We start from the raw sequence: 24,925 nt of genomic DNA, 5'->3' as shown, positions 1-24,925 counted from the left end.
CTAGTTGACCTTGTTGCAGATCTCTAGGGCTTTCTTGTAGACCTGAGTCACATCATCCATGTCTGTGAGAAGAGAAAAACTGCTGTCCCCCAGACGGGTGCGGTAACGCTTTAGATACTGTGGCCTTGGGCGGTTCTGAAGTCCTTCCAAGTCTTGGATCTGGAGAAAATTTTCAGCAGAGACACAGCTCCGTATTCTCTGTCTGTTTGGCCTGTTCTCTTGCAAATCCAGCAAATCAAATGAGTCACTGGACAAAATACTGTCATCACTAATCACACTGGAAGGGCGACTGTAACTTCGAGGTAATGCGTCCCCAGGCAGCACCACTTCTTCCATGGCCTCCAGCGTTGGTGTGTCAGGGCTAATCAAAGCAGGCTCAGTGCTGCTGGCAGAATACTTGCTGTTGTGTTTCAAGATGCCCTTACGCCTGCAGGAATGGCTGTAAGACCCATTTCTGGACGGCTCTGAGACCCCTGGAGAAGTGTCACTGTTTACTGTCTCATCATTATTGTCCAAGAGTTCAGAGGATTCACTTCGTTCTGGAGAGGAGTAATACCCAGACTCCCTCTGCTGAGTCTTCTTTAAGATTCCTTTTTTTGGCATGAGTGAAGACTGCTTAGTGCCATATTTGCCAGCTACCTCTCCCTCCACAACACTTTTAATGGCTACACCAGTCCTGCACAACTCTTGCTCCAGCTTAAAAGCTGAGGGTAACACTGGACTGACCACTCCTTCAATGAAACCTGCACTGTGAGATCGATGTTCGCTGTTGCTCCTTTTCTTCAGGATGCCTTTGGGTCTCTTGGAGGTGGGTTTGGATGCATTTTCAGCTCCTCCTTCCTGGATGGACTGTGCAATGTCATTTTCCTTTTTTGATTTTTTCAGAGACCTTTGTCTCTCTAGCGTGACTTCAGGACCTTTGGGCTTAGAAAGGCACTTCATTTTGGTATCAGTCTCTGCTTGGAGGCAAGTGGAACGGTGATGCCAATCAATGAACCTTGCCAGCAGTGGGGACTCGGAGTCCCTCATGGCATCACAGTCACAAACAGTACTCTTGTAGCCCCAGTTAACCCACCAGTGGTTGGCAATGTCTTCAATGGTTGCTCGGCGTTCAGGGTTCACCATCAGCATCCACCTGATAAGACCACGAGCATCTAAGGATAGAGAATGACATACGCAATTTTAGAACATGGGCATTCTTAGCTTTGCCCATTTAAAACGGAAGCTTGAAGCCAATCAAATGAGCAAAAATAATGCTCCTTACAACAGGAGAAGTGAAAGGGGGGAAGGTTTTGTCCATCATTCAGTGATGGGAAATGCATTTCAGTTCACCCTGAGAAATAATTAATACTTGTACTGTATTAGACAGTGAATAGTTCCATACTACTGAAGGAAGTCACCAACCTATCAACACTAACAAAACTTAGAGGAAAGCATAAACAGTGTAATCTTCAGTATATTTAAAGGTTTATTTTTGTACAGAGAGAGAAGAGGCTGAGGGAGCTGGGGTTGTATAGCCTGGAGAGGAGGAGGCTCAGGGGAGACCTTCTCACCCTCTACAACTCCCTGAAAGAAGGTTGGAATCAGGTGAGGATTGGTCTCTTCTCCCAGACAACTAGCAGGAGGACAAGAGGGCACAGACTCAAGCTCTGCCAGGGGAGGATATTAGGGAGAGATTTTTTTACAGAGAGAGTGATCAGGCATTGGAATGGGCTGCCCAGGGAGGTGGTGGATTCACTGTCCCTGGAGATTTTAAGATGAGACTGGATGTGGCACTTAGTGCCATGGTCTAGTAACCATGGTAGGTTTAGACTTGATGATCATGGAGGTCTTTTCCAACCCAGTTGATTCTATAATCCTATGATTGTAAGACAGAAAATGGAAAAGGATGGCAAACAACTAATACAAGATAAATATACATTTAAACATAACATATACATAGACATTTAAGGCTGGAAGGAGTCATTATAATCAATGCCCCAGCCTTAGGTGATGCTTTTCTGTCAGGTAACTGCTTAGTGTGTTATCCTTTAAGTAGAAGCCAATGTGAACATGATGGCATTAATTTAGAATTTGACCTGACTTCTTGAATGAGACTGTGTTGCTCTGATTGTTCACCTTGTCTCTGCTTGGGATACACCACAGTGTAGTCAGAGGACTGATCTGTACCAGTATGTTGTATCAGCTTACAGTTTGTCTGAACAATTCAACTTGCAATAACTAACACACTTTCCACTGTCGCTGATCTAGTTAAAAGAGCCTCTTACAGATTCTCCAAGGCAACAAAATCTATCTGCTACAAAACTTTAATTTCAAAAGGGTTTTTGGTAAATGCTGTACGAAGATGGGAATCTACAGCAGATGAAGTCAGTAGGGGAATGAGGTATCTTTTTTCTGCATCCCTCTAGTATGACACCAGAACATGCTGGAAGGGGCCAGACAAGACCTTGCTTCTGAACTCCTGTCAGGTTAGTGCATGGTCCTCCCTCCTTTTTCATACCTGAGGTCTGTGTTGGCTCACGATATTCTCCACTGCTGATCTGCCTGATGAGATTTTTGTGATCGAAGCCATCAAAGGGCATCGTTCCGTAAACCAGAGTGTAAAGCAATACACCAAGGGCCCAGCTGTCAACCTGAAACACAGACACAACACATGTGAAGCCCAGGAAAGCTGATCCCTGCCCTTCTCCCTGCCATTAGCACCATGAGAGCAGCATCATGTCCAGCTGCACCTACTGATGGGCAAGCCAGTATCTAACATCTCACTAACCACCCACAAGCAAAGCAAACAAAAGCAAGTGAAGGCAGCCTGAGTACTTTAAATAAGGGACAGACCCAAGAGAACTCACATGTACAATAGCACTTGCATTAAGACTAACCCTCAAGAACATTACCATCAAAGACAGGCCCACAGCACTGCAGAAAAGCTGACCCTTCTTACCTCTGGGCCTCTGTAAGGTCGCCCATTAACTATTTCAGGGGAAGCATACAGTGGACTTCCACAAAAGGTCTGCAGAAACTTGTCCTTATGGTAAAGGTTGGAGAGTCCAAAATCAGCAATCTGCAAACAGAATTGCACAAGATATCTGTAGCATTAACAACATCTTAACGAAACAAAAAGCTCTTGACCAGGAAAGACAGCTCTATTTGACTCTGCTGAAGGGCAGGGATCTTGATGAGGACAATCTCTCAAGTTCCCTTGCCAACCTAGTATTATATTATCATAACTTTATAATACATACTGATTCCTCATCATCTTGTACAGTCATCAAAACCAAAGGAAAGCAAGCAGAAGGTACCACCCTCCTTATCGCACACACACAAGCCAAAAGCCAAGACCTTTACATTCAACAGGAGGAGTGACGCAGGAGTGCTGCAGGAAACCAAGCATTACAAAGGAAAGTGATTTTTAAAATCAGCTGGAATTTAGCTGCACTTGAATGAGGGGGAAAGTGAGGCAGTCGCTAACTCTTCCAGATTCAGGGACACCAGGCTGAGGAATCTGAGCTGTTAAGCCCATGAGATGTCTATCCTGAGATAATAAACACAAGTCTGGTTCCTAACTGGAAACAATGGGCTGAAATCTGGCTTTTCCAACACAAACAAAACTTCCCTTGAGACTGTTGGGAATTTTGCCCATGTAGGAATAGCAGGATCAGGTCCAAATATTTTGTTTACTTCAATTCTCTGTTCTTGTTTTTACAAAACAAAAGCTAAGGATAGCAACACTAAATACTCCCACAACCTTTGCATTTTCATTGTTTCTCTAGCACAAGGCAACACATCTCATTTTTTATCTTGTTTAAAACCCAAATACTTCTGCTTCCCAGAGATACTTGTATTGCTGCCCACTATCAACAGAAGGTATACATAAAAGACAGAGAGCACAGGCACTAAAAAATGCATCATAGCTACAAGAGACAGGGGTTTTCTCTGGGTTTTCCTGATGTTATTCATGTCTTTTTGACCAGAATGAAATCCCAGGAATTTTCACAAGAGAAAATTCAAGAATACACAAACTAAACAGAAGAGGATTTACCAGCAGCATCATTCACTTCTGACTTCCTAAAATGTGTATCATCAGTGCCTTTAGCACCTGTTGAACCGCAATGTTTAGGGAACTCTTGGGAGAGATCAAGTCTTTGTCTCCACTACCTAAACTTCTACAGCTGCACCAAAAAATGACACAGTTGAGACCAAAGTAGACAAAGTTGGTGCGGTATGGACTGAACTTCCCAATCCTCTCTCTTTACCCCAAAATAGAAACAAACATACATTTTATGAACAAATACATACATGACTGTTAGAATCTTTCATGTTAGAAATACAAACTTTTAAAATCTAATTTTCACACCATTTTTTAAGCCACAGAGCAGAGATGAGATTACATACTTCACCCTCTCCTATCTTAATGCTCTGCTTGTGCAGGTGTTCCACTGACCATTTGGACTCACAATATCCTGCTCAAAGAGCAGCTGATTCCTGTTCATTAATGCTAATTCACCTCATCATGTCCATTCATAGATTGAATTCACACAGTCCCTCAAACAGGGTATTAGCAACCCACAGCAGAAAATTCAGCCCTTAAAGAAATGTGGTTTGTAAAATCTTCATTGTATGGCTGGAATGTCATTGAAAACAGCTGGTGTACAATTGCAGTCTCCAAACATATTCTCATGGCTCAGATTGCACTTAATTGCCCTGAATTCCACTTTCTTATCAAGTCACCCTGCTTGGCTTGCAGGAAGTTGGTTTTAAGCCTTATGAAGTGTGCCCTGTCAATCAGGAAAAGAATGGGATCTTTCAGTGTTAAAAATTCGTGCTCGTCATTGATTTTTATTTCAGTTCAGGATGTAGCTAAGACAAGGACAAATACTGCACAGTGTGATTCCTTATGAAAATACATTCCCTTAACACCATGGAATGTATAAAATGCATGTGGATGTGCATGAATATATAGGGATCCACATACCATTGTTCCCTCTTAAAAAACTCTCAGACTTGGGCATTCATGTTTTCACTTTGACCATTCAGGAAAAGAGTATTTATGTTACAGTCCACTCCCATACTCACAGACTGATGTTTATCAGCTTTTCCCATTAAAACTGTCATGCCCCCCAAAACAAGATTAATAGAAGCTAACATTACTTCATGTTCTTGGCACTTAAATGGAAGTAAGGCATCAAGTCAAAAAAACTTCCTAAATTGGGAGGAGCAGGGAAGTGGACTTTTATTCCCCTCACTTCAGGAGTGTATGTTTCATATTTACTGTTAGCTATGATAAACCAGATGTAATTTATTGTTAAAGTGTGGAATATAAATTCCACCAAGTTCAGAGTCATGGAAATTGTCAGCTCTATCCCACTTAAGAATCTGTCTCTCTGTACTGCAGATAGAGAAAACATTAGGTCTGTTAAAGCACATGAAATGTATGTGCAGTCGGTGAGACTTCCGGTAAGGTAAATCCCAATTACATACACTTACTGTGTACACACAAAACCCTCCTGGGTTTTTAGTGGTTAGTCTGATTGGTGTCCTCTTACCAGCCCAAGAGAAAGTGAAGTTAGTAGGATTACATTACTATTAGATTTATATTTTTCTCTCCTTCTATCACTTTAGGGTTGATCATACAGCTTACATCAACCTCTGCTAGACATCTCTTTTAGGTGCAATTCCCAGCCCAGGAGCCACCACAGCCCTGCCATGACCAAGGAGGTCCCTCCTTCACAACAGGCTCCATGACAGAGGTGTCCCTGGGGGTAGCTTATCACACGCGGCAGGGACACAGTATTTGCATGGTCCAGTAAGCAGCATTCATTCCCTGGCTGCCACACTAGGCAGAAGTTCCTCTCCCCTGCACACAGTTTGGGAGACTTAGGCACTGGGGAAAGCTGCAGTGCTTGGGGACACGTGGTCCTTATCAGGCCAAACTGCAGGAGCTATGGGCAAAAGGAGGCTGCTACATACTTGCCCTATTGCTATTTCTTCCAGTAAACTCATAGCTGCAATGAACCAAAAACTAGCATGCTCAGTCCTTTCAAAACTAATGAAGAGAAGAAGGCACCACCAGAAGGCCTTTTTGAAGACCACCAAAGGTAAATACCTAAAAAGCCACTGCGAATCTCTTCCCACAGAGAGTTTCTTAACTTCCCAACTCAGGGCAGCTTTTTCAATGCTTTGGAGCTGCCTTAGCCCTCCTGCCTGTCTGACCCTGCCCCCTTCCAGCTGAGTTAGGATTATGAACCATTATATCCTCTTGATGGGATGACAATGCCAGCAAGAGGCTGCTCTGCCACTGTTTGGCAGGGGCAGCAGCCGCTACCCACCCTGGGAACTCAGGTCAAGCAGAGGGGGCAGTTCTGAGTTACCTACAGCTGGAGGCTGGAAGTCACCAAGTGTAGGCAGCTGAAAGGAGAGCAGATTCAATTTTAAGGTGCTGCTGTTACCAGCTGACAAGTGACTGTGAGGAAGGAGAGGCTTGTACATGCCACAGAAACACTGATTTCACTGCCATGTTATTTCTGTAGAGAACATGGCACCACGAACACGGTGGGAAAGCAAGTAACACTCTCCTGCCCTGAGAGGCTGCAGTGTCTTGGTAAGGTTTAGCTCTAGGATTGTGCCCCACTATAGACCTCCACAGATAGACCTCTTCTAGTGGGGAGGTGTCCCTGTCCATGGCAGAGGTGGTTTGGACTAGATGATCTACAAGGTCCATTCTAACCCCTAAAATGTTATGACTCTGTGATAGGCTAGGTCCCAGGAGAAACACTCTGGGTTTCTGCCCCTGAGTTAGGTGTGCATGTGGGGAGTGAGGCAAGGTACTGTGTGACTAACTGGTAGATTAACTCCTTGTACATCACAGATACGCACACATGCTCAGTTTTTTCACAAGTGTTTAAAACTCATTTTATTCACTTATGCTTGCTGCATTCAGTGGTTTTAAGCAATCATTTGCAGGAAATAGTACTGCATACACCAAGGCCCTGAAAAACCTAATTATACACCACAGATTGGATCAATCTCTTGCCCTCATCATCCCCCACATCTGGCCTGTGGACCTGCAGAACTCTTCAAAATGTGTCATTTTTCTCAGCTTCCAAACACCAGTGGTTCCTTGCTCCTGTATTCTAACATGACTCTGTTTCCAGAGACTTCTACTCAGCATTGTAACTCTTAGGGGGGGAAAAAAGCTGATTATGACTCCATAAACTGCTTCAGGATCTTCACTTAATTAGCTAAAACTTAAGAATGGTTTCCAAGTCAGTGCAGTGTCACGTTAAATGGCTTGGGGCCCTTTTAGGTCAGATAATAATTTCTATTGGATTACTTGTCCTCTTTATTTCCTGTTTTAAAAGTACTGCTTAAGTTGCTATACCGGGATCTATTTTTACATCTTATTTTCTCTTCACATTACTATGACATGTTTTTGCCAATTATAAGGTATAGATCACTGGCTTCTTCAGAAATGTGTTTAATTGCACACTGCACCCAAGAACAAAGAAATTCCTTTCTTTTTCTCGTTCTTAAAATCAAACTGCCAATTTCATAAGTGTTTGTAATCCACTGAATGAAATATAAATACTAGGAAAGTACAGATAAGACTATCACTCCATTTCTAGAAAAAGCTTCCCACTGAGTATTTGAAGCCATCAGTCAATACCAAACCCCAGACTTCATTTCTTTTTTTTGGCCTGAATAAACCACATATAAATACTCTCAGAATGAGGATCTGATAAATTTACTCCTAATAAATAATTTGCACTCCCATATGTGTTTCCCTGCCAACAGTTACTGTTTAGCAAAACAAAGAAGAGGTGGGAAGTAAAATTCTGTGCAAGTAACACAGAAACCACAGTCACATATTGAAAGCTTCAGCATCAGGGTAATAATGTCAGTATGCTTAACATCAGGTATTCTAAGCTGACCTTAGTCACAAGGTATAAAAAAAGAAAAGAACAGGGAGAAAAAGGAAAACCATGCCACAAGTCACCTCTTGAAGAAATCCAAATTCAAGCACTATCAACTGTAAGATGTGTGAAATATCAACAGCTTCTGAAGTTCAGTCTGTTTTGCAGTTCCATGAGACTCTGCAGAAACAGTTACTTAGGGGGCAGCAAGGAAGCTTGCAGCCCTTTGCCCACACCAAGGCAGCCTTGCCTGCTCAGAGGCCTTAAAATTGAAGATAAGTAACTGAGGAAAGGCTGGTAATAGGCAAAACACTTACACAGCAGCTTAAACACAACACAGTTCAGGAATGGGAAGCCTTCCAGTAAAAGACATCCAAATAGCTGGAAGGTATGTGGGGAGGTACAGCTACCAGAGTTTCTTCCACAGCAGAGCCACTCGCTATGGCATCTGAAATGCATCTGTAGTTCTGAAGCCCTGGGCCAGCTCCAAGGTCTGGACCGAACACAAAACCACCCGCCCCTGCCCCATCCTCTTGCTCGGCCAGCTCCAAGGTCTGGACCGAACACAAAACCACCTGTCCCTGCCCCATCCTCTTGCTGTGCTCTCAGGAGGATTAGACTTCCATGAAGAAGAGAGGGGCGGGAGCAGAGCCTTCTGACAAAGCTCAGCTCCCTAGAGGCTTGGGGAAGTGATTGGTTCTGCATATGAGGACCACAGTGCAGAGACCCAGCCCAGGCAGCTAGCAAATAAGGTCTGGACCGAACACAAAACCACCTGTCCCTGCCCCATCCTCTTGCTGTGCTCTCAGGAGGATTAGACTTCCATGAAGAAGAGAGGGGCGGGAGCAGAGCCTTCTGACAAAGCTCAGCTCCCTAGAGGCTTGGGGAAGTGATTGGTTCTGCATATGAGGACCACAGTGCAGAGACCCAGCCCAGGCAGCTAGCAAATTCCCCAAATTCCTCTGTTCTCTCAAGAATTCCCTGATTAGCTGGGAAGATAGCTTGGTGTGGAATGTGGAAAGAAAGGTCATCCTGTCTGCGGAAGCTTGATTCGTATACAATGTCCTAGAAAGGCTACTTTTTGTTTTCTGAGCTGCTGAGAACATCTTGGGCTGCTGCAGCCAGTGTCCCTGTAGGAACAGGCGTGGGGAGGTTTGATCCAACACTGGATGCTAACAGCAAAATGTCCAAGTACTGCATTGGATGGACCCTCTGTAAAAGACTATTTTTGGAAACCACATATTTATGTGCCTTTAATCCACTAGTTGATCCAAGTTAGCTTCTGTCAGCAGTGCTACACAGATGGCAGCTACCACATGTTACTTTCCACTTCCACTGCACATCATCTTGAAGAGGATCTCTCCAGTGTGGAGTGCAGAAGGCAGTGTGTGCAGCCCCATGGCTCTCAGGTGAGACAAAAGGAAGACCCAGGCTACTTAGCTAGCTACGCAAGGAGCAGCTTGATTACTCTTTTAATTAAACAAGGATGCCCAAGCATCAGCAGAAACTCTTTGGCATTCCTCCCTCTGCTTGTTTGGATGAGCACATCCAGCCACTCTTACATCTAGCTACCCAGGGAGGAACAAAGTTGGAAGGGAAACAGGTTCAGCCACCTGGAAATTATACTTATTTTACACAGGAATATATATATAGGAGGTAGATAGATAGATAGATAGATAGATAGATAGATAGATAGATAGATAGATAGATAGATATGAAATTACACTGGAAATTAAATCTCTGCATTATTTAATTTTGTGCTACAGCTATTAACAATAAGAGACAGGAAAAAATGTCATTCCCATGCTTTCACTGAGGAGAAATTACATGGAAATGACATCACTGACATCACTATCCAAAGTATACGTTTGTGTCTGAAGTTCCAAGGCCATTTCCTAATGAAGCACATGTGCTCTACTAGGTTTATTTTGAAACTCTATTTGCTTATTTTCCAGCCATGATCAAAAGAACATTCAGAGTATTCTGTAGGAGGCACTTGAACCCTGTAGACCAGAACAGTTTTTCCCTAGCCCCAGAAGCAGCCAGCTATAATATAATTTGTACAATAAACCAAACTGCACAAAATGCTGTGCTGCTTTCTACCAGTAAACAGATCCTGCATTGGGAATCATGGCCTTTGCATGGCAGGACAAGACCTTCTCCCCCAAAGCATGCAAAGCTTCTTTTAGTGTGTGTTACTGGTAACCAGTGTTGTCTTCCCCCAACCTCCAAACCCCTGAGCCTCTTGCCAGATGCTGTTGCTTAGTAGCTGTTGCCATAACACTGGCTCTTCTAATACCTTGGATAAAAATGTTAAAAAACATGCAAATCCATTCTGAGCAGCTGAGAAAAAGAATCCTACCTTAATATTAAAATTGTCATCAAGAAGGATGTTTTCCAATTTTAGGTCCCTGTGGACAACACCATTCTGAAAAAAAAAAGGAAGAAAAAAATGGGAGAAGACATGAGAAAATATTAAGAAAATTAAAGGTGAGCTGGCAGGGTGGTCTTTGCATCTACATTTCAGGGCTGATTTCACTGTCATAACACTCACAGCCCAGTGACTAGTGGCAGGCGCTGTATTAGTCACTTGGTGTGTGGTTAAGGGAAGAATGACTGGAATCTGTCCTCCCACAAAGCCTCTAAAACAGCAGGAGGGGTGAGGGGTGTCTTTTCTGAACTTAATTTCATCCTGGATCCTGCCCCCACTGCGTGAAAGCAATATATTCTTCCCAGGCACCAGAAAACAATATCTGTCAATGACGTTAGTCCTTACAAAAGCCTTCATTCCTCCAATGTGCAGCCATGAGGACTGGGGGAGTTATAATCCTGAGGACTGGAAATGTTAGTGATGGAGGTGAACAAGCAAGGTTCAGGTCACAGCCTTCTTTAAAGAAATTGAGGAAAGTTAACTGCATCAGGAATGGCACTGCAGCTTTTCATCACTGTGGAGTGGGGACTTGGAAAAAAATCACCCTGTTTATCAGAAATCAAATCGAAATTAAATTGTTTAATAAAAGATTGTGTTAGCTGCTCACTGCCTTTAGCCTCATGCAAGTTTTGGCTCTTTGCAGTTGGTTCTTAAGCAGGCATCAAAGGTCCAGGATGACAGCCAGTCAGCTGCCTTGGGTTTAATTGCTTAAACTGTCACTTCCAGCGGGTACCATGATGGATAAAGTCATTAGGAAACAGTGTATTTCTAGTTCTCCTGCTACATCTGGAAAAGTTACTTTTACCTACCCAGAATGAGTACATATGAAAGGTCATACAGGAGCCCCACACCTTTCTCTTGGCTGTTTTCTTTCATAGATTATATCTCCTATTCTAAACTTGCTCACTTGTTGGAGTAAGCCCAGAGAAGGCCACAAAGTTGCTAAGAGGTCTGAAGCACCTTCAATATGAGGACAGGCTGAGGATGTTGGGGCTGTTCAGCCTGGAGAAGAGAAGACTGTGTGGAGACCTCAGAGCAACTTTTCAGTATCTGAAGGGCCTACAAGGGAGCAGCAAAAGGACTCTCTGTTAGGAACTGCAGTGATAGGACAAGGGGTAATGGATTCAAATCGAAGGAGAGGAAGTTTAGGTTAGATATTAGAAAAAGGTTTTTTACTCTAAGGGTGGTGAGACACTGGCACAGGTTGCCCAGGGAGGCTGTGGCTGCCCCAACCCTGGCAGTGTTCAAGGCCAGGCTGGATGAAGCCTTGAGCAACCTGATCTAGTGAGGAGGTGTCCCTGCCCATGGCAGGGGGTTGGACTAGATGATCTGTAAGGTCCATTCCAACCTCTAAATTCTATGATTCTATATTCAAACTGCAAACTATTGTTCATTTGAATGCATTAATATTAATGCTGTAGGGGTTATATGGAATGTGTCTTCTAGCTTGTGTTGTGATTTTTGGGTTTTAATGTCAGGAGAATTATTTCAAAGGCAAAAACACAGTGTAGGTCTAAAGTAAGGGAGTGGTTCGTATCTGCCATAGCATAGGAAAACATCATTAGTCTTTAAAAACAGGCACTAGTACAGTATGGCACTTTTAATGAAGATCTCCTGCTGTACTGATAAAATCACATGCTCTGATACTTCATAATGAATGCTGCTGCCCCAGACATGCTTTGAAATATATAAGTCACTAATCAGTCTTCAAACAGCATTTTTTAATACTAAATCCTTAGCTCACCTTGTGGCAGTAATGTACAGCAGAGACAATCTGTCGGAAGAAGTGTCTCGTCTCTCTTTCGCTTAATCTCCGCCTCTCACTGATGTAATCATACAACTCTCCTTTACTTGCATACTCCATGATGATCACAATCTTATCCTTATTTTCGAACACTGCACAGAATAAAAGGAAAGAAAAAAATACCACAATTGAGTCAGGACATTTGTAAACTGGCACTTTTAAAGAGTGAAGAAGATACAGGACACCTGAACAAATCCTAGATGACCATGGCAGCCTGGAAAGTTGTACTGCCAACCCTACTGCAAAAAATGCAAGTTCCAAAGCTAATTTTTACCAGAGGAAGATTACAACATCTCAGACCAAGAGAAGGAAGTTGAGGCTATCTTCACTTTCATATAGCTACATGAAGGAGGCTCTTTGCCTCAACAGTATCGGGCCATGGCATGGCAAAGTGAACTCGATCTTAATGAGCTGAGGTAGACACTTGTGCCAATGAAACCTGAATATTAGCTCTAGCTCCAACAGGGACTTCCTTTTACCCGTAGCCCTCTTGAGGCCAGAGGGCAGAAGTAAACAGGAACCCTCACATCATTTGGAAAAGGTTCAGAGAATCATAGAATATAAAGGTTGGAATGGACCTTACAGATCATCTAGTCCCAACTCCCTGCCATGGGCAGCAACACCTCCTCACTAAATCAGGTTGCTCAAGACCTCAGTAGAAGGCATAATGAACTCTTGCCTTCACTGTCTGTTTGATACAGGATTGCCATCTGGCTTACAGTGACTTTTGGTTGGCTTTCACCTACTATCAAAATCCAACTAATGAAGTGATACATGTCCTCTTCCTTCCCAACTCTGTGCAACAGCATGGTGGGCATGGACACTTGGGCTAGCTGTGGCTGCAATAACTCCAGAGCTGTACAGCTCTTGTCAGGATGGCTCTGTACTCCATCTCATTCAGCCAACTCATCCTCAGGCTTACTTATCTCCTGCCTCCACCCCGTCTCGTTGCATGCCATCGATTGCATGCTGTAATCCTCTGTGCAACTGCGACGTAAGCAGGGCAAGGAAAATTCATCTGATACATGTCATGACCTGATGCTTCTTTGAGGATGAGAGCACTCTGTGTCACATGCTTTCAAGGACTTACTGTGAGTGGCAGATAACTGATATTTAATTTAATAAAGCAAGCTGTTAGTAGTCTGGAATTGTTGCAATGCCGTGGCTGCTAAATAGTTCTTCCCTTTTGTCACCGAAAATCCACTGCAACTCACTGGAAACTTCCTGCACCTACCATAAATAACCACTGCTCATATGAGCCCATCGTGATTTTCCTTTTCTTTTCATCTGTGGCAGCAGCCTGCTGAGGCTAGGTCATGCTGGCAGCAAAGTATCTACAAATTAATGAGGTTAAAGGGTTTATTACAAATGGATGCTAGTTTTGACCAGCCCTACTGGAGTGATGCCTTCCTACATCTCTTCAGCAAAGCTCAGTCAGTAGTCCTTAGTGATTTTTAAAAAAGCAAAATCAACCTTCAGATTTTGCAGTGAAATGCAAAGCTTCCTCTCTCAATGCACAGATATTTGTTGTTCTTAGTCTTTGTCTCATGTCCCCTCGCACCTTGTCACTCAAATCCACAAGCCAAAGCCTCTGTAGTTCCCTCTAACACCCCTGAACCCCAGCCAAACAGCTCTGATAATAGGGAGAACGAACAGCCAGATAAAACTGGCTGCTTACTTGTCTGCTGGCCTCACTGTACCCTGAAGCAGAGGCTCCTGCCAGTGATTACATCCTATGTGCATCCTCATTAGCAATAAACTTCGGAAACTGGAAGAGCTGTCTCTGGATGGATTATACATACAGTATCCTCTCCAAGAATGACAGACTAATATTGTTTGGGAAAATCTGAACAAGCCCCATGTCACACAGGGAAGTGCTGAGATGTGTTACCAATAAAGCAGCAATGCACAACATTCATTTCTCTCAGCTTGCAAAGACTTGTTAGGTCCAGGCTTGTTTAACAAGGCAAAAAAAGAAATAGCCTCAGTAAGCTGAGACAAATCACAGAAAACATGGACATGGAACTGTTGGAGCAAGTCCAGAGGAGGCCACAAAGTTGATAAGAGGATTGGAACACCTCTCCTATGAAGACAGGCTGAGGAAGTTGGGGCTGTTCAGCCTGGAGAAGAGAAGATTGTGTGGAGACCTCAGAGCACCTTCCAGGATCTAAAGGGGCTCCAGGGAAGCTGCAGAGGGACTTTGTGTTAGGAGCTGCAGTGACAGGACAAGGGGTAATGGGTACAAACTGAACAAGGGAAATGGGTACATATTCAAAGAGGGGAAATTTAGGTTAGATATTAGGAAGAAGTTTTTCCCTGTGAGGGTGGTGAGACACTGGCACAGGTTGCCCAGGGAGGCTGTGGCTGCTCCAACCCTGGCAGTGTTCAAAGCCAGGTTGGCTGAAGCCTTGAGCAACCTGCTCTGGTGGGAGGTGTCCCTGCCCAGGGCAGAGGATTGGGACTAGATGATCTATCAGGTCCATTCCAACCCCTAAAGTTCTATGATTCTATGAAAATGCTCTTATTTTAGAGATCTGATTTCAAACAACAAACAAACAAACAAACAAACAACGCAACAACAAAAACCCAATCCCCCACTCCCCAAAAAACCAAGCTGATTCCATCAGTTAGGGGTTGTTGTATCGTGCACATATAGGTGACGTCAGCACATGGCACTAAAGATCTCAGGGCACTCTCATGAAACAGTACATCCCAAGCAGTACCAACCCAGGACCACCCTCAGACATTTCCCCTTGGCTCTTCCCACTGCTGATGTCCTAATAGGAGTTTGCTGCTGCTGCTGACAGCAGTAATACCAACCCTGCCACCAGCAGCATTCTTCCAGCCTGTGCTTTCATTAAAGTTTTGCCTTCATCACTCAGTCATGAGAGCCTTCTCAAATCATCCTTGATGTTCTAAACTCTGAAATCTAACTTTTTTGAGGACTCAAATTGGCCGTATTAATACAAGCCCTGATCCAGATATATTTTCCAACATATCTAGAGAAACGAGGTAAAAAGCACTTGGTTTGGACAAATGTGCATTTCAAGCCACTTTCCATTTCAGATTTTCTCTTCTGCCCCCTGGGAAACTGAGATAATACCTTCAAATTGAATTTATGAAAGCACAGATCACTGATACAAATTTCAAATTTTTTGTCACAAAGCCACATTAGAACCAATGAGAACAGAATCATCCCAGTAATTCATATTAAGATTTCATATTTGCTAGCACACTTGGGATAAACTGGCACATTCTCCTTCACATGGGAGCACTGTGAGGGGGAAACTATCCTTGGACTTAGATGACACCTCACAAGCCTCCTCAGCATCATCATAGGTGAACAATTACAGAACTAAACAGCTATTTATTTCTCCACCAAGGAGCAGAGATGAATAGGGAGGCATTTTCTTTTACAACTGCATCATTTCAGACCACCTCCATCATACCAGCTGAATCTCACGAGGGCACACAGAGAGTGAACTGAACAGCGGACAAAAAAAGACTAGAATGAGAGCTGCCACTGAAGGAAAGGGAAATTGAAAGGCAGAGGGATTTATGCCCCCCCCACACACACACACAATTCTAAAGAGGAATTCAGTGGTCAAAACTATCAGGCACATGACACAGTGATATTATGGCAAGTCTCAGAGCATCAGCCAAGTACACCACGAATTTTCACAGAAGTAGTTAACGATGTCAGGCAGGTTTCACACAGACACTTCTGAATTTGCCTCCTGAGCACAGCATGTAGTTTTATAAATACATGCTCAAGAAAGCCTTGTGCCAAATGGTTGGGGGAAGAGAGGAGGGCATTAATTAAAGGCTGGATTGACTGACTGCAAATAACAATGAGGCAATAAATATACTGCCCTGTTAGCACCTGGGCTGTAACCTGTGGGCTGCTGACGGACGGACTGCCTCTGTACAGCTTCTGGGACTGTTCGGTGCACTCTGTGTTTTGGTTGTAGATGATTTATTACCTTCCATCTCACTGCACATTCATTCTGAAACTCACCCCACGCAGAAGTGTGCCTCAAGCCTGGCTGCACTCACTGCCAATGGAGAAGCATGGCTTGGGCAGGATGCCGCACCCCAGGAACATCCCACAGCTTGCTACTGCTACTGCTGTGTCATACAAGTCTGCTCCTCAGCCCTGGGCAAGGTTAAGGGAAGGAGGGAGGTTATGTATAAGTAAGGCGGGGCTGCTCTAGCTTCTTCACACCATCAACACTCTGCAAACAGCTGGTCAAATAAGATAAGTGAAGAACTGTTAGTATCAACACCCAGCCATGGCAGTGGAAGAGATGGCCTGTCAATCAAAAATCAAGAGATGGGAGCTGCTTAGATACAAGGCATGAGCTCCACAGATTAGAGGAGACAGGAGCAGAATAAATCCTCACTACTGGCTGTGTGTCATTTACTTCTGAGCCACTGTGTTTATTTTCACCACTCTGCAAACTGAGTTATGCTGAGAGAGCTGCAGCAAGACCTCGCTGCGGTGGGAGGGCTGCTGCACTACCTCAGCCAACACAGTCAAGTGGGACAGGGCAGTGGTTACAAATCACCAGTACTCCTTTGCAGACAGAGCCTGCCAGTTGAAGGATTAACTCCTGAGGTGGCTACATATCTGCATGGCCACAGGGGAGGAAGCAGGGACAGTACATCAGGAACCAAGGAGCAGGAAATGGCTGTACCACAGGTGTGAGGAACAATGTGATTGTATCCCCAGGAGACGAGCAAAATACTCTGTTAATGTTCTAAGACATTGGTTGCAGCAACGTGGAGAAACAGCATTTTCCAGTGAGCTACAAGCTTGCTTGGGCTTGGTCTGTTCACACCACAAGAGCCTTCACAAGCCAAGCAGCAAAGGGGGCTTCAGATGCAGTGGTCCAAAAAAGATTTCTTCCAACTTTAAACTCTCCCCTGAATTCTCATGGGTTTGTTTGTTTGTTTACTTTTTTTAAATGACAGAAAAAAAAGTTCTGTACTTCTGGGCTGATAATTGAAACCAAATCTGCTGGCTTCAGAGCCCATTGAAAAATATAAATGTGAAACTGGGAAAGAACTTCACTTCTCACTATCAAAGGCATATCTGAGACCAAGTACATTTCGTAACATCAACAATCTGTCTCTTCACAGGTTGTTCTACTATAGCAATAATTCTTGGATATAAGCTCTCCACTTATTATATTTAGAAGCTGTGAAATTATGAACTCAGCTTCTATCTACAGCTTTCCACTTTCTGAATAGCACTGGCTGCGTAGGGACCTCTCACTCATCGGCACGCGCCAACCCTACTGCCAAATTCATCCTCTTGGCTATACCAAATCAAGTCACCTTCTCTGAAACTCATGGCACAAGTTTGACACTAGATGAACATGTTCATTATCCTTAAGAGCTAAAATGTGCTTCCCCCTAAAATTCATAGAATCATAGAATTTAAGGGTTGGAATGGACCTTACAGATCATCTAGTCCCAACCCCCTGCCATGGGCAGGGACACCTCCTCACTAGATCAGGTTGCTCAAGGCCTCATCCAGCCTGGCCTTGAACACTGCCAGGGTCAGAGCAGCCACCACATCCCTGGGCAACCTGTGCCAGTATCTCACCACCCTTAGAGTAAAAAACATTTTTCTCACATCCAACCTAGACTTTCCCTCCATCAGTTTGAACCCATTACCCCTTGTCCTGTCACTGCAGCTCCTAACAGAGAGTCCCTCTCTGGCTCCCTTGTAGCCCCTTCAGATACTGAAAAGTTGCTCTGAGGTCTCCATGCAGTCTTCTCTTCTCCAGGCTGAACAACCCCAGCTCCCTCAGCCTGTCTTCATAGGGGAGATGCTCCAGGCCTCTTAGCAACTTTGTGGCCTCCTCTGGACTTCCTCCAACGGTTCCCTGTCCTTTTTATGTTGGGGACACCAGAACTGTGTGCAGTATTCCAGGTGGGTCTCACGAGAGCAGAGTAGAGGGGAAGAATCACCTCTTTGACCTGCTAAAAAGATTGTTGAAAGCTCACATGGGCATGGTTTTGCGAACACCAGTCAGGAAGACGTAGATTGTACAACTCTCTATCAGGGCAGTTCCCTTATTTACACTCAAATTCAAAACGCAAAACAAAGCACAAGGCTTTTGCCCTTCCTCCAAGCTCACAGGATACTAAAGTCAGGGTGAGTGCTAAGGGGGGTGGATTTTTCCCCCCCTTAATGGATTACCTCCTTGTGGGCTAATTCCATTTGGTTTACATGTAACCCTGGGGTAAAGATTTTAGTTTGTTAGTTTAAGAGGGGCAGCCAATCTCTTTGCACTGGAACCATTTGAATTCTCTTCATGCCTTTGCTCTCTATCAGAGCAACCTCCTAAATTAGTTCCAGTATGTTGACATTCCTTCCATCTGGTGTCTTTCCATTCAGCGGTATTTTTATTACTCTCCTAACAGCCGCAGACAGAAGTACCTTTCCACTGCTACAAAATGCTCTTCTATTAAAGGTCAGCCAAATCAAAAGAACAAGTCAGTTTGTTTTTAATTTTGAGGATGCAGACTAGAATAGCCTTTTCAGTCCAAAAAGTCATGTATGACCCAATTACCTCACTGGTGTAATAAGGCTCGAATTATTCTTCAAAAAGACATGTGAGTACTAAAAACCATCTTTTACCCTAGAAATTTAGCCTGATGCATCTTTTGTGTTCTTGACTGCTTTGAAAGCTTTACAGCCCCTTGGCATATTTTTTATTTTGGTTTGGGTTTTTTTATTAGTAGTAGTATTCTATTGCTGGTTTTTAATAGAGCATACAGCAGACATAAAAATATCCAGGGTCCAATGAGAAAACCACTTGTATGCATACATAGAAACTTATGCATATGCTTAATTATAACTGAAGATAGCGATATATAAAGTATGTGTTTTAATGCTGAGCTTGTGTTAAATTGTTTTCCTGAATTATGGCCTGATTCAGCCAAACTGCACCTCTTTTTAAACTAAAGGAATGCAGTTAAGATCTTGCAATAATCTTTTTAAGTCAGACAGCATGCTATAATTTACTCCCCAGTGAGGAGATTAAATCAGGGCGAGAACCATTATCCTTGGTGAGGTTATTTATCAGAGAGCAACACTGAGGATATGCAGACTGTGAAGGTTTGTGCTCCTTAAGAAGGAAGGAAAAATCACAGTTGCTAATTTGTCCACATTAACATGTTACACTAATTCACTTTTGTTTCAGCAAAGAAGAGCTAATTCCCCTTTTCTAAAATTAAGATTAAAACTGCCAAGGAACTTCAGACATTACATTGCAGTGGGAGCACTGTGTCAGTGAGAAGACAGGAATAATTTCCTCACTGCTTGCAATCATTTTGACATCTGAATTGGACCTGCCAGTGATCTCATACACTGGAGTTTATGTCAGGTATGACAAAGTGCTGTTTAGGCGGAATGACAGGAAATTCATAAAGTTGAGGTATGGTAACTAAAGAGTTAAGTTTGTTTATTCTGGTTTCATTACTATTGCCAGACACTCGAAATATTACTTTATGTTCTTGGATGTTATCAACTGGAAACAATGGGAATAAAGCACTCGAAGGTCAAAAGCCCACATAATTAGAGGAAATCAATTAGAAATGTGGTTAAATAATGTCACTGCTGAAGTACTTTTCCTTGGCCAAATAAAATAAAGAAAAAAACCCAAGAAATAATTCCAGCTTTCCAACTTCCATCATACTTGTTTAAAGCCCACTCATCCATGTGATGTTTTCAGGGACTTTTGATATTTTCAGGTGTTTTGCACACAGAAGGGTGAGGTCTGTTGGAACTGTTGGAGCAAGTCCAGAGGAGGACACAAAGTTGATGAGAGGACTGGAGCATCTCCCCTATGAGGACAGGCTGAGGGAGCTCGGGCTGTTCAGCCTGGAGAAGAGAAGACTGCATGGAGACCTCAGAGCAACTTTTCAGTATCTGAAGGGGCTACAAGGGAGCTCTGTGTTAGGAGCTGCAATGACAGGACAAGGGGTAATGGGTTCAAACTGATGGAGGGAAAGTCTAGGTTGGATGTGAGAAAAATGTTTTTTACTCTAAGGGTGGTGAGATACTGGCACAGGTTGCTCAGGGATGTGGTGGCTGCTCTGACCCTGGCAGTGTTCAAGACCAGGGTGGATGAAGCCTTGAGCAACCTGATCTAGTGAGGAGGTGTCCCTGCCCATGGCAGGGGGTTGGGACTAGATGATCTGTAAGGTCCAACCCAACCCCTAAATTCTATGATTCTATGACTATGACTAAGCACCAAATTTTGTTTTGATTATGTCTGAAAACCAGGAGATAGCAGAGGCTGGGACAGAGGCTGGGATTGCCTCCCCAGAACCGGCAGCCTGAGACATGGAAGTCTGTTCTGCCCATGCACAAACCCAATGGTGTGAGCTGCCACCTTGGTTCCCAGCTGCCAGTTCCACTAAATTCTATGATTCTATGACTATGACTAAGCACCAAATTTTGTTTTGATTATGTCTGAAAACCAGGAGATAGCAGAGGCTGGGACAGAGGCTGGGATTGCCTCCCCAGAACCGGCAGCCTGAGACATGGAAGTCTGTTCTGCCCATGCACAAACCCAATGGTGTGAGCTGCCACCTTGGTTCCCAGCTGCCAGTTCCAGCCAGATGTGCACAACGCAGCCTGAGCTGCTGCTGCTGCAGGGGATGCAGCTTGTCAGCAATGGCTCACATCCACACACCTTGCCAGCTGCCAGCCAGGCAGATTTTTGGCAATGCAGTTATTTTTGCTGATGACATGGTGACTTCACTGACACAACTCAAGGAGCCTCACACTGGATACTGTCCTGTGTGTGTCTGAAACACCACGTGTGTGTTTGCATTTTGTTGCATGAAGTCTGGCACAAACTGTGAGATTGAACATGTATTAGGCAAGGAAGCTGAGTATCCTGAAACACTATGCCTCTGCCATTACACACTGTCAGATCTTCTTTCATTGCCTTTGGGATGTTAAAGTACAGAAAAGCTGAACCAGTCTCCCGATTAACCAATGCATGCAACCTATCTCAAGTCATTGCGGACTGGCAGACACGACTGAGAATCTCTGTGCTTTTTCTTAAGAGTGCTGGAAATGCAACCTAAAATAATAAGCAAGAAGTGTGTCTTCCTTGGGAAATCCGTATTTTGTGCCTTGTTGATGCAAAGGGTCCAGCACTGTTATAAGCATCCTGGCCCCAATCCAGCAAAACACTTCAGCACACACTTTCCTTCAGGTACACATTTACATTAATACCATCATGTTCCACTGGCACCAGATTGTGATCCTAATATTTACCCATCCTTCACGGAATATCTTCATTAAGTTATTTCTACAAACATGTTAGCTAACAGCCTGTTCATTTTTAAGTGCATTTTGCAAACAGGCAGACTTTTCTGTATAGTTACGCTAACGAAGGACAACTCTTTCAGCACAGGAACAGTCACGTAGACAGCTGCGTTTCACACTACAAAGACTCAAGAGCTCATATCTGAATGTACCAAGCATAACTTCACCCTCATGATTGGGCCAACATGTGTTTAAATGTTTGCAGAATCAGGCCTGATGTTCTTTCCCTGGTTTAACTTTTATAAAGTATTGCCAGATGAGATAGATTTTGCACTCAGGCTACCCCTGGAAAAATATGTTAGCTCTCAAAGGCTTTATTATAAGATCCTGGAGTTTTCACGGCTAAGGAGAAACAGGGCAGGGGAAGGGCGGGGGGCAGAGGGGAGAGACAGATGAATAGACAGAGGCATTATTCTATAAATTAAAATTTATGTGCTGAAATCAGAACACTGCCAGCAAAGCCAGCTTCATTTCTCCAGCCCCTTTCAAGGAGTTTAAAGTCACTTGAAAGAGCATTTCCCTCAGTCGCACTCGACAGATTGCCAATTACAGCCCTGCTGAGAGGATGGAATTTCTTTGGAGTCACAACTGTACATCTGCCCTGGCAGTAACAGGCGAGGTACATGCCTTTTGATTAGGTTACCAAAAAAATCTCCAAACTGGAAAGCTTTGTTTCCACACATCAAAATTTATTTGGTATCAAAAAAAAAAAAAAAAAAAAGGAAAGAGATAAGCTTGTGTTTACATCAATTCACAAATTCAGAGGTTAATTGCTTCTAAGCATGAAGGTCAAAAGGACACCTAAACAAGGATCCTACTTAAGGAAAACACATGTTTGTAAATGCGATACAAAGAGCTCTCAAAGGTATTACGGGGAGATACAGCATCACCCATGCTGGGTATATCTGTGCAACCCAGCACTGACTGAATAGTGCTGTCAGACATACAGTGGTAGTCTGAAAACCTACAGGAAAAATTTGTGAGAGAAGCAAAATATCTCTAGGACAGCTTCAGTTTAAAAGTTAAGCATCTGATCTAAGTTAGTCAGCTAGACTCCACCTATAACCAACAGGAGCCTCCAGTATGTCATTTATCCCACCTACCTGAAAAAACACCTCCCAGGAGGAAGCCTGAACCACGCCGTGAAGATGCTGATCTCTCTTGACTATAGAGAGACACTAGACTTGTAGTATACACCAACTGTTGGATCACTTAAATTTGGTGAGATTAAGCCCATCCCATAGGATTTATTGTCTTCAACATTTTGTGTCGAGGATAACAATATTAGCACTATGCATTGCACAAGAGGAATAGCCATGTGTTTAAAATCCATCTTCGAGAGGTTACAAATACTTCAGTCCTAGATGTAGTCCTTTAACTTCACTACAAGTATGCTTCAGCTGAAAATGAAGCAAACACTTAAGGGCCCCTGAGCTCACATCCTTACCTCTGGGCAGTATGCAACTGCTCCTGCGGGTTCAGCTGCACAACGACACATCTTCCCAGTGCTACCACGTCTAACTTACAGCATGGGCTGCTAAAGGGCAAATACTGAGTGCTTGGAAAACACACCATCACCTGACATAGGTGCTCACCTTCCTGCAGATGGGATGAACTCTGTGTCGTGGAGCTTGACTGGCTCTGCTGCAGAAGTACTGCTCCTCCCTCCACAGAGCCAGAGGGGGAAGTTCTGCTCCCACAGGACTTTACTGTCTGCTTCTTAAAAATGCTGTAATCTTCTTAACTTTTACAAATGTTTTAACTCAGTAAAAGCTATTTAAAGTAAGGATGAGAAGGGCAATTGGTCAAAGGACCACAGCATGCTTAAGCTTTTTTCCTTCTGAGTTCCTGTGCACATTTGAAGTAACTTTTGTTCCATTTGCAACCCACATGCTGACACAGCATCCCTCCCCTTTTCTGTTCCCAGATCCTTTTATGAATTTATTCAATAAAAAGACAGATATTCATCTCTTTTCAAGGACAAGAACATGCTTTTGAATAACTCAATATGCGATACTGTAACAGTACGCCAAGACAGCTCTTGTTTTAATCAGTCGTATCAACTCTCAGAGCAGAGCTGCCATGCACATATCATCACCTTCTGCATTTACCTCACCGGGATGTAAATATACAGGGCTAAATTCAGGCTGCCTGTTCTGCATGTAGGAAAAGAGGCAATCCCCAGGGACAAGGCTGCCCAGCCCAGGTCTCTTTGAACCACTGGAATCCACATCCCAGGTTCACCATGTAGCTGCAACAGACCTTTAGACTGGTGTCTTTTGGCACATACCCGGCCTGAATCTCCCAGCTAGTGCTGGGATGTTACTTGAGGAAGGAAGGAAGGAGAAGGAGGTTATACTGCAGAGTGACACTCTGTAAATATATAAACAAAACTGGCAAATCAGGGAGGAATGCCCTGGCTTCCTGCTCCTGGCTGTAAGACCAGGGAGCAGCTCCAGGAGGCAGGAATTAGAAGGCTTCCCAGCTGTGTCCCAGGAAGAAAGCAGTTAAGAGAGGGAAGACAGGATAAGTAAACAGGAAGGATAAGCCAGCAACCAGACTGCCAGGAAAGTGTGTGGAGGTAGACAGGAAGCAGACACTGGGATTCAGGGAGAAAAGCAGCAAGGACAGAGTTAGCAACACTAACTGGCAGGTAAGGGACGACCAAAGTCCTAGAGCAGATAAGACTGGTCTTATGCATTCCAGGGAAAATAAAGCATACAAGGACTGGTTGAGGGGCAGGGAATAGAAACAGACATCAGGTTCACTAGTACGGGTGAAATGAAACTGAGCAGTCCAATAGAAACAAAGAGATGAGGTAATGCATACAACAATTTCCCACCTGCCACAGACACAGTGCTTAACTCACACAAGAAGAAGCTCTTCCAAGCAAAGAGTTATGCGTCTGTGAAACACTGGTAGTTCAGAGGGAAGGTAGTGCTCAAAGCAGTCTCGTTGGTAAGGGATGGGTTACACTAGGAGTAGGAGTTTGTTTGGTGCACAGTCTCAAGACACATGAACATCAGGTCTGCAAGAACATAATAGAGCAGTCAGGGAGGAAAATCACATTCACTAACCTTCATATATGGTGATGATATGAGGGTGGCTGAGGGATGACATGATCTCAATCTCCCGTCTGATGTGAACCATATCTTGTTCATCCTTAATTTTGTCCTTACGAATGGATTTTATTGCAACCTATAAATTCAGGAAATCAAGCATTATTCTTGGAACTGAACAGATGCATCTAATCCATTAAGAAGAGTTCAAAAAATAAATACAGATGTTAGATGTTGGCAGAATGTGGACTGACCAAAACAAAGCTTTAAAATACAAACCTCCACGCCCCAGCTCCTTCATTTTACAGCAATAAATACACTCTCATTGCAGTAATGGGTGACATGAAGTTTTAGGGTTTTCAG

General features: G+C 43.7%; 1 protein-coding gene across 1 annotated transcript; it reads right to left on the bottom strand.

The window, feature by feature from the left end:
- NUAK1 (NUAK family, SNF1-like kinase, 1) lies at positions 1–24,695 on the bottom strand. Its single transcript, XM_009077972.1, has 6 exons — positions 24,581–24,695; positions 12,086–12,237; positions 10,273–10,338; positions 2,942–3,061; positions 2,501–2,633; positions 1–1,154 (listed from the first exon to the last, which is right to left on the bottom strand). The coding sequence occupies exons 1-6, from the start codon at positions 24,651–24,653 to the stop codon at positions 1–3; spliced, it is 1,698 nt and encodes a 565-aa protein (XP_009076220.1). The 5' UTR covers positions 24,654–24,695.
- Positions 24,696–24,925: the final 230 nt, after the last annotated feature.

This window comes from Acanthisitta chloris, unplaced genomic scaffold, assembly GCF_000695815.1.
Source record: "Acanthisitta chloris isolate BGI_N310 unplaced genomic scaffold, ASM69581v1 scaffold11187, whole genome shotgun sequence".
Taxonomy (NCBI): Eukaryota; Metazoa; Chordata; class Aves; order Passeriformes; family Acanthisittidae; genus Acanthisitta; species Acanthisitta chloris.
Note: the sequence above shows the minus strand (reverse complement) of the source record. Positions and strands in the feature narration are given on the sequence as shown.

What these genes read in the sequence shown, in the direction of transcription:
- NUAK1 (XM_009077972.1), bottom strand. Translation starts at nt 24,653, where the DNA reads ATGGTTCACATCAGACGGGAGATTGAGATCATGTCATCCCTCAGCCAC. An exon ending in TATCATCACCATATATGAAG is followed by an intron (nt 12,238 to 24,580) that starts GTTAGTGAATGT and finishes TATTCTGTGCAG; the next exon opens with TGTTCGAAAATAAGGATAAG. An exon ending in GACCTTACAGAGGCCCAGAG is followed by an intron (nt 2,634 to 2,941) that starts GTAAGAAGGGTC and finishes TCTGTGTTTCAG; the next exon opens with GTTGACAGCTGGGCCCTTGG.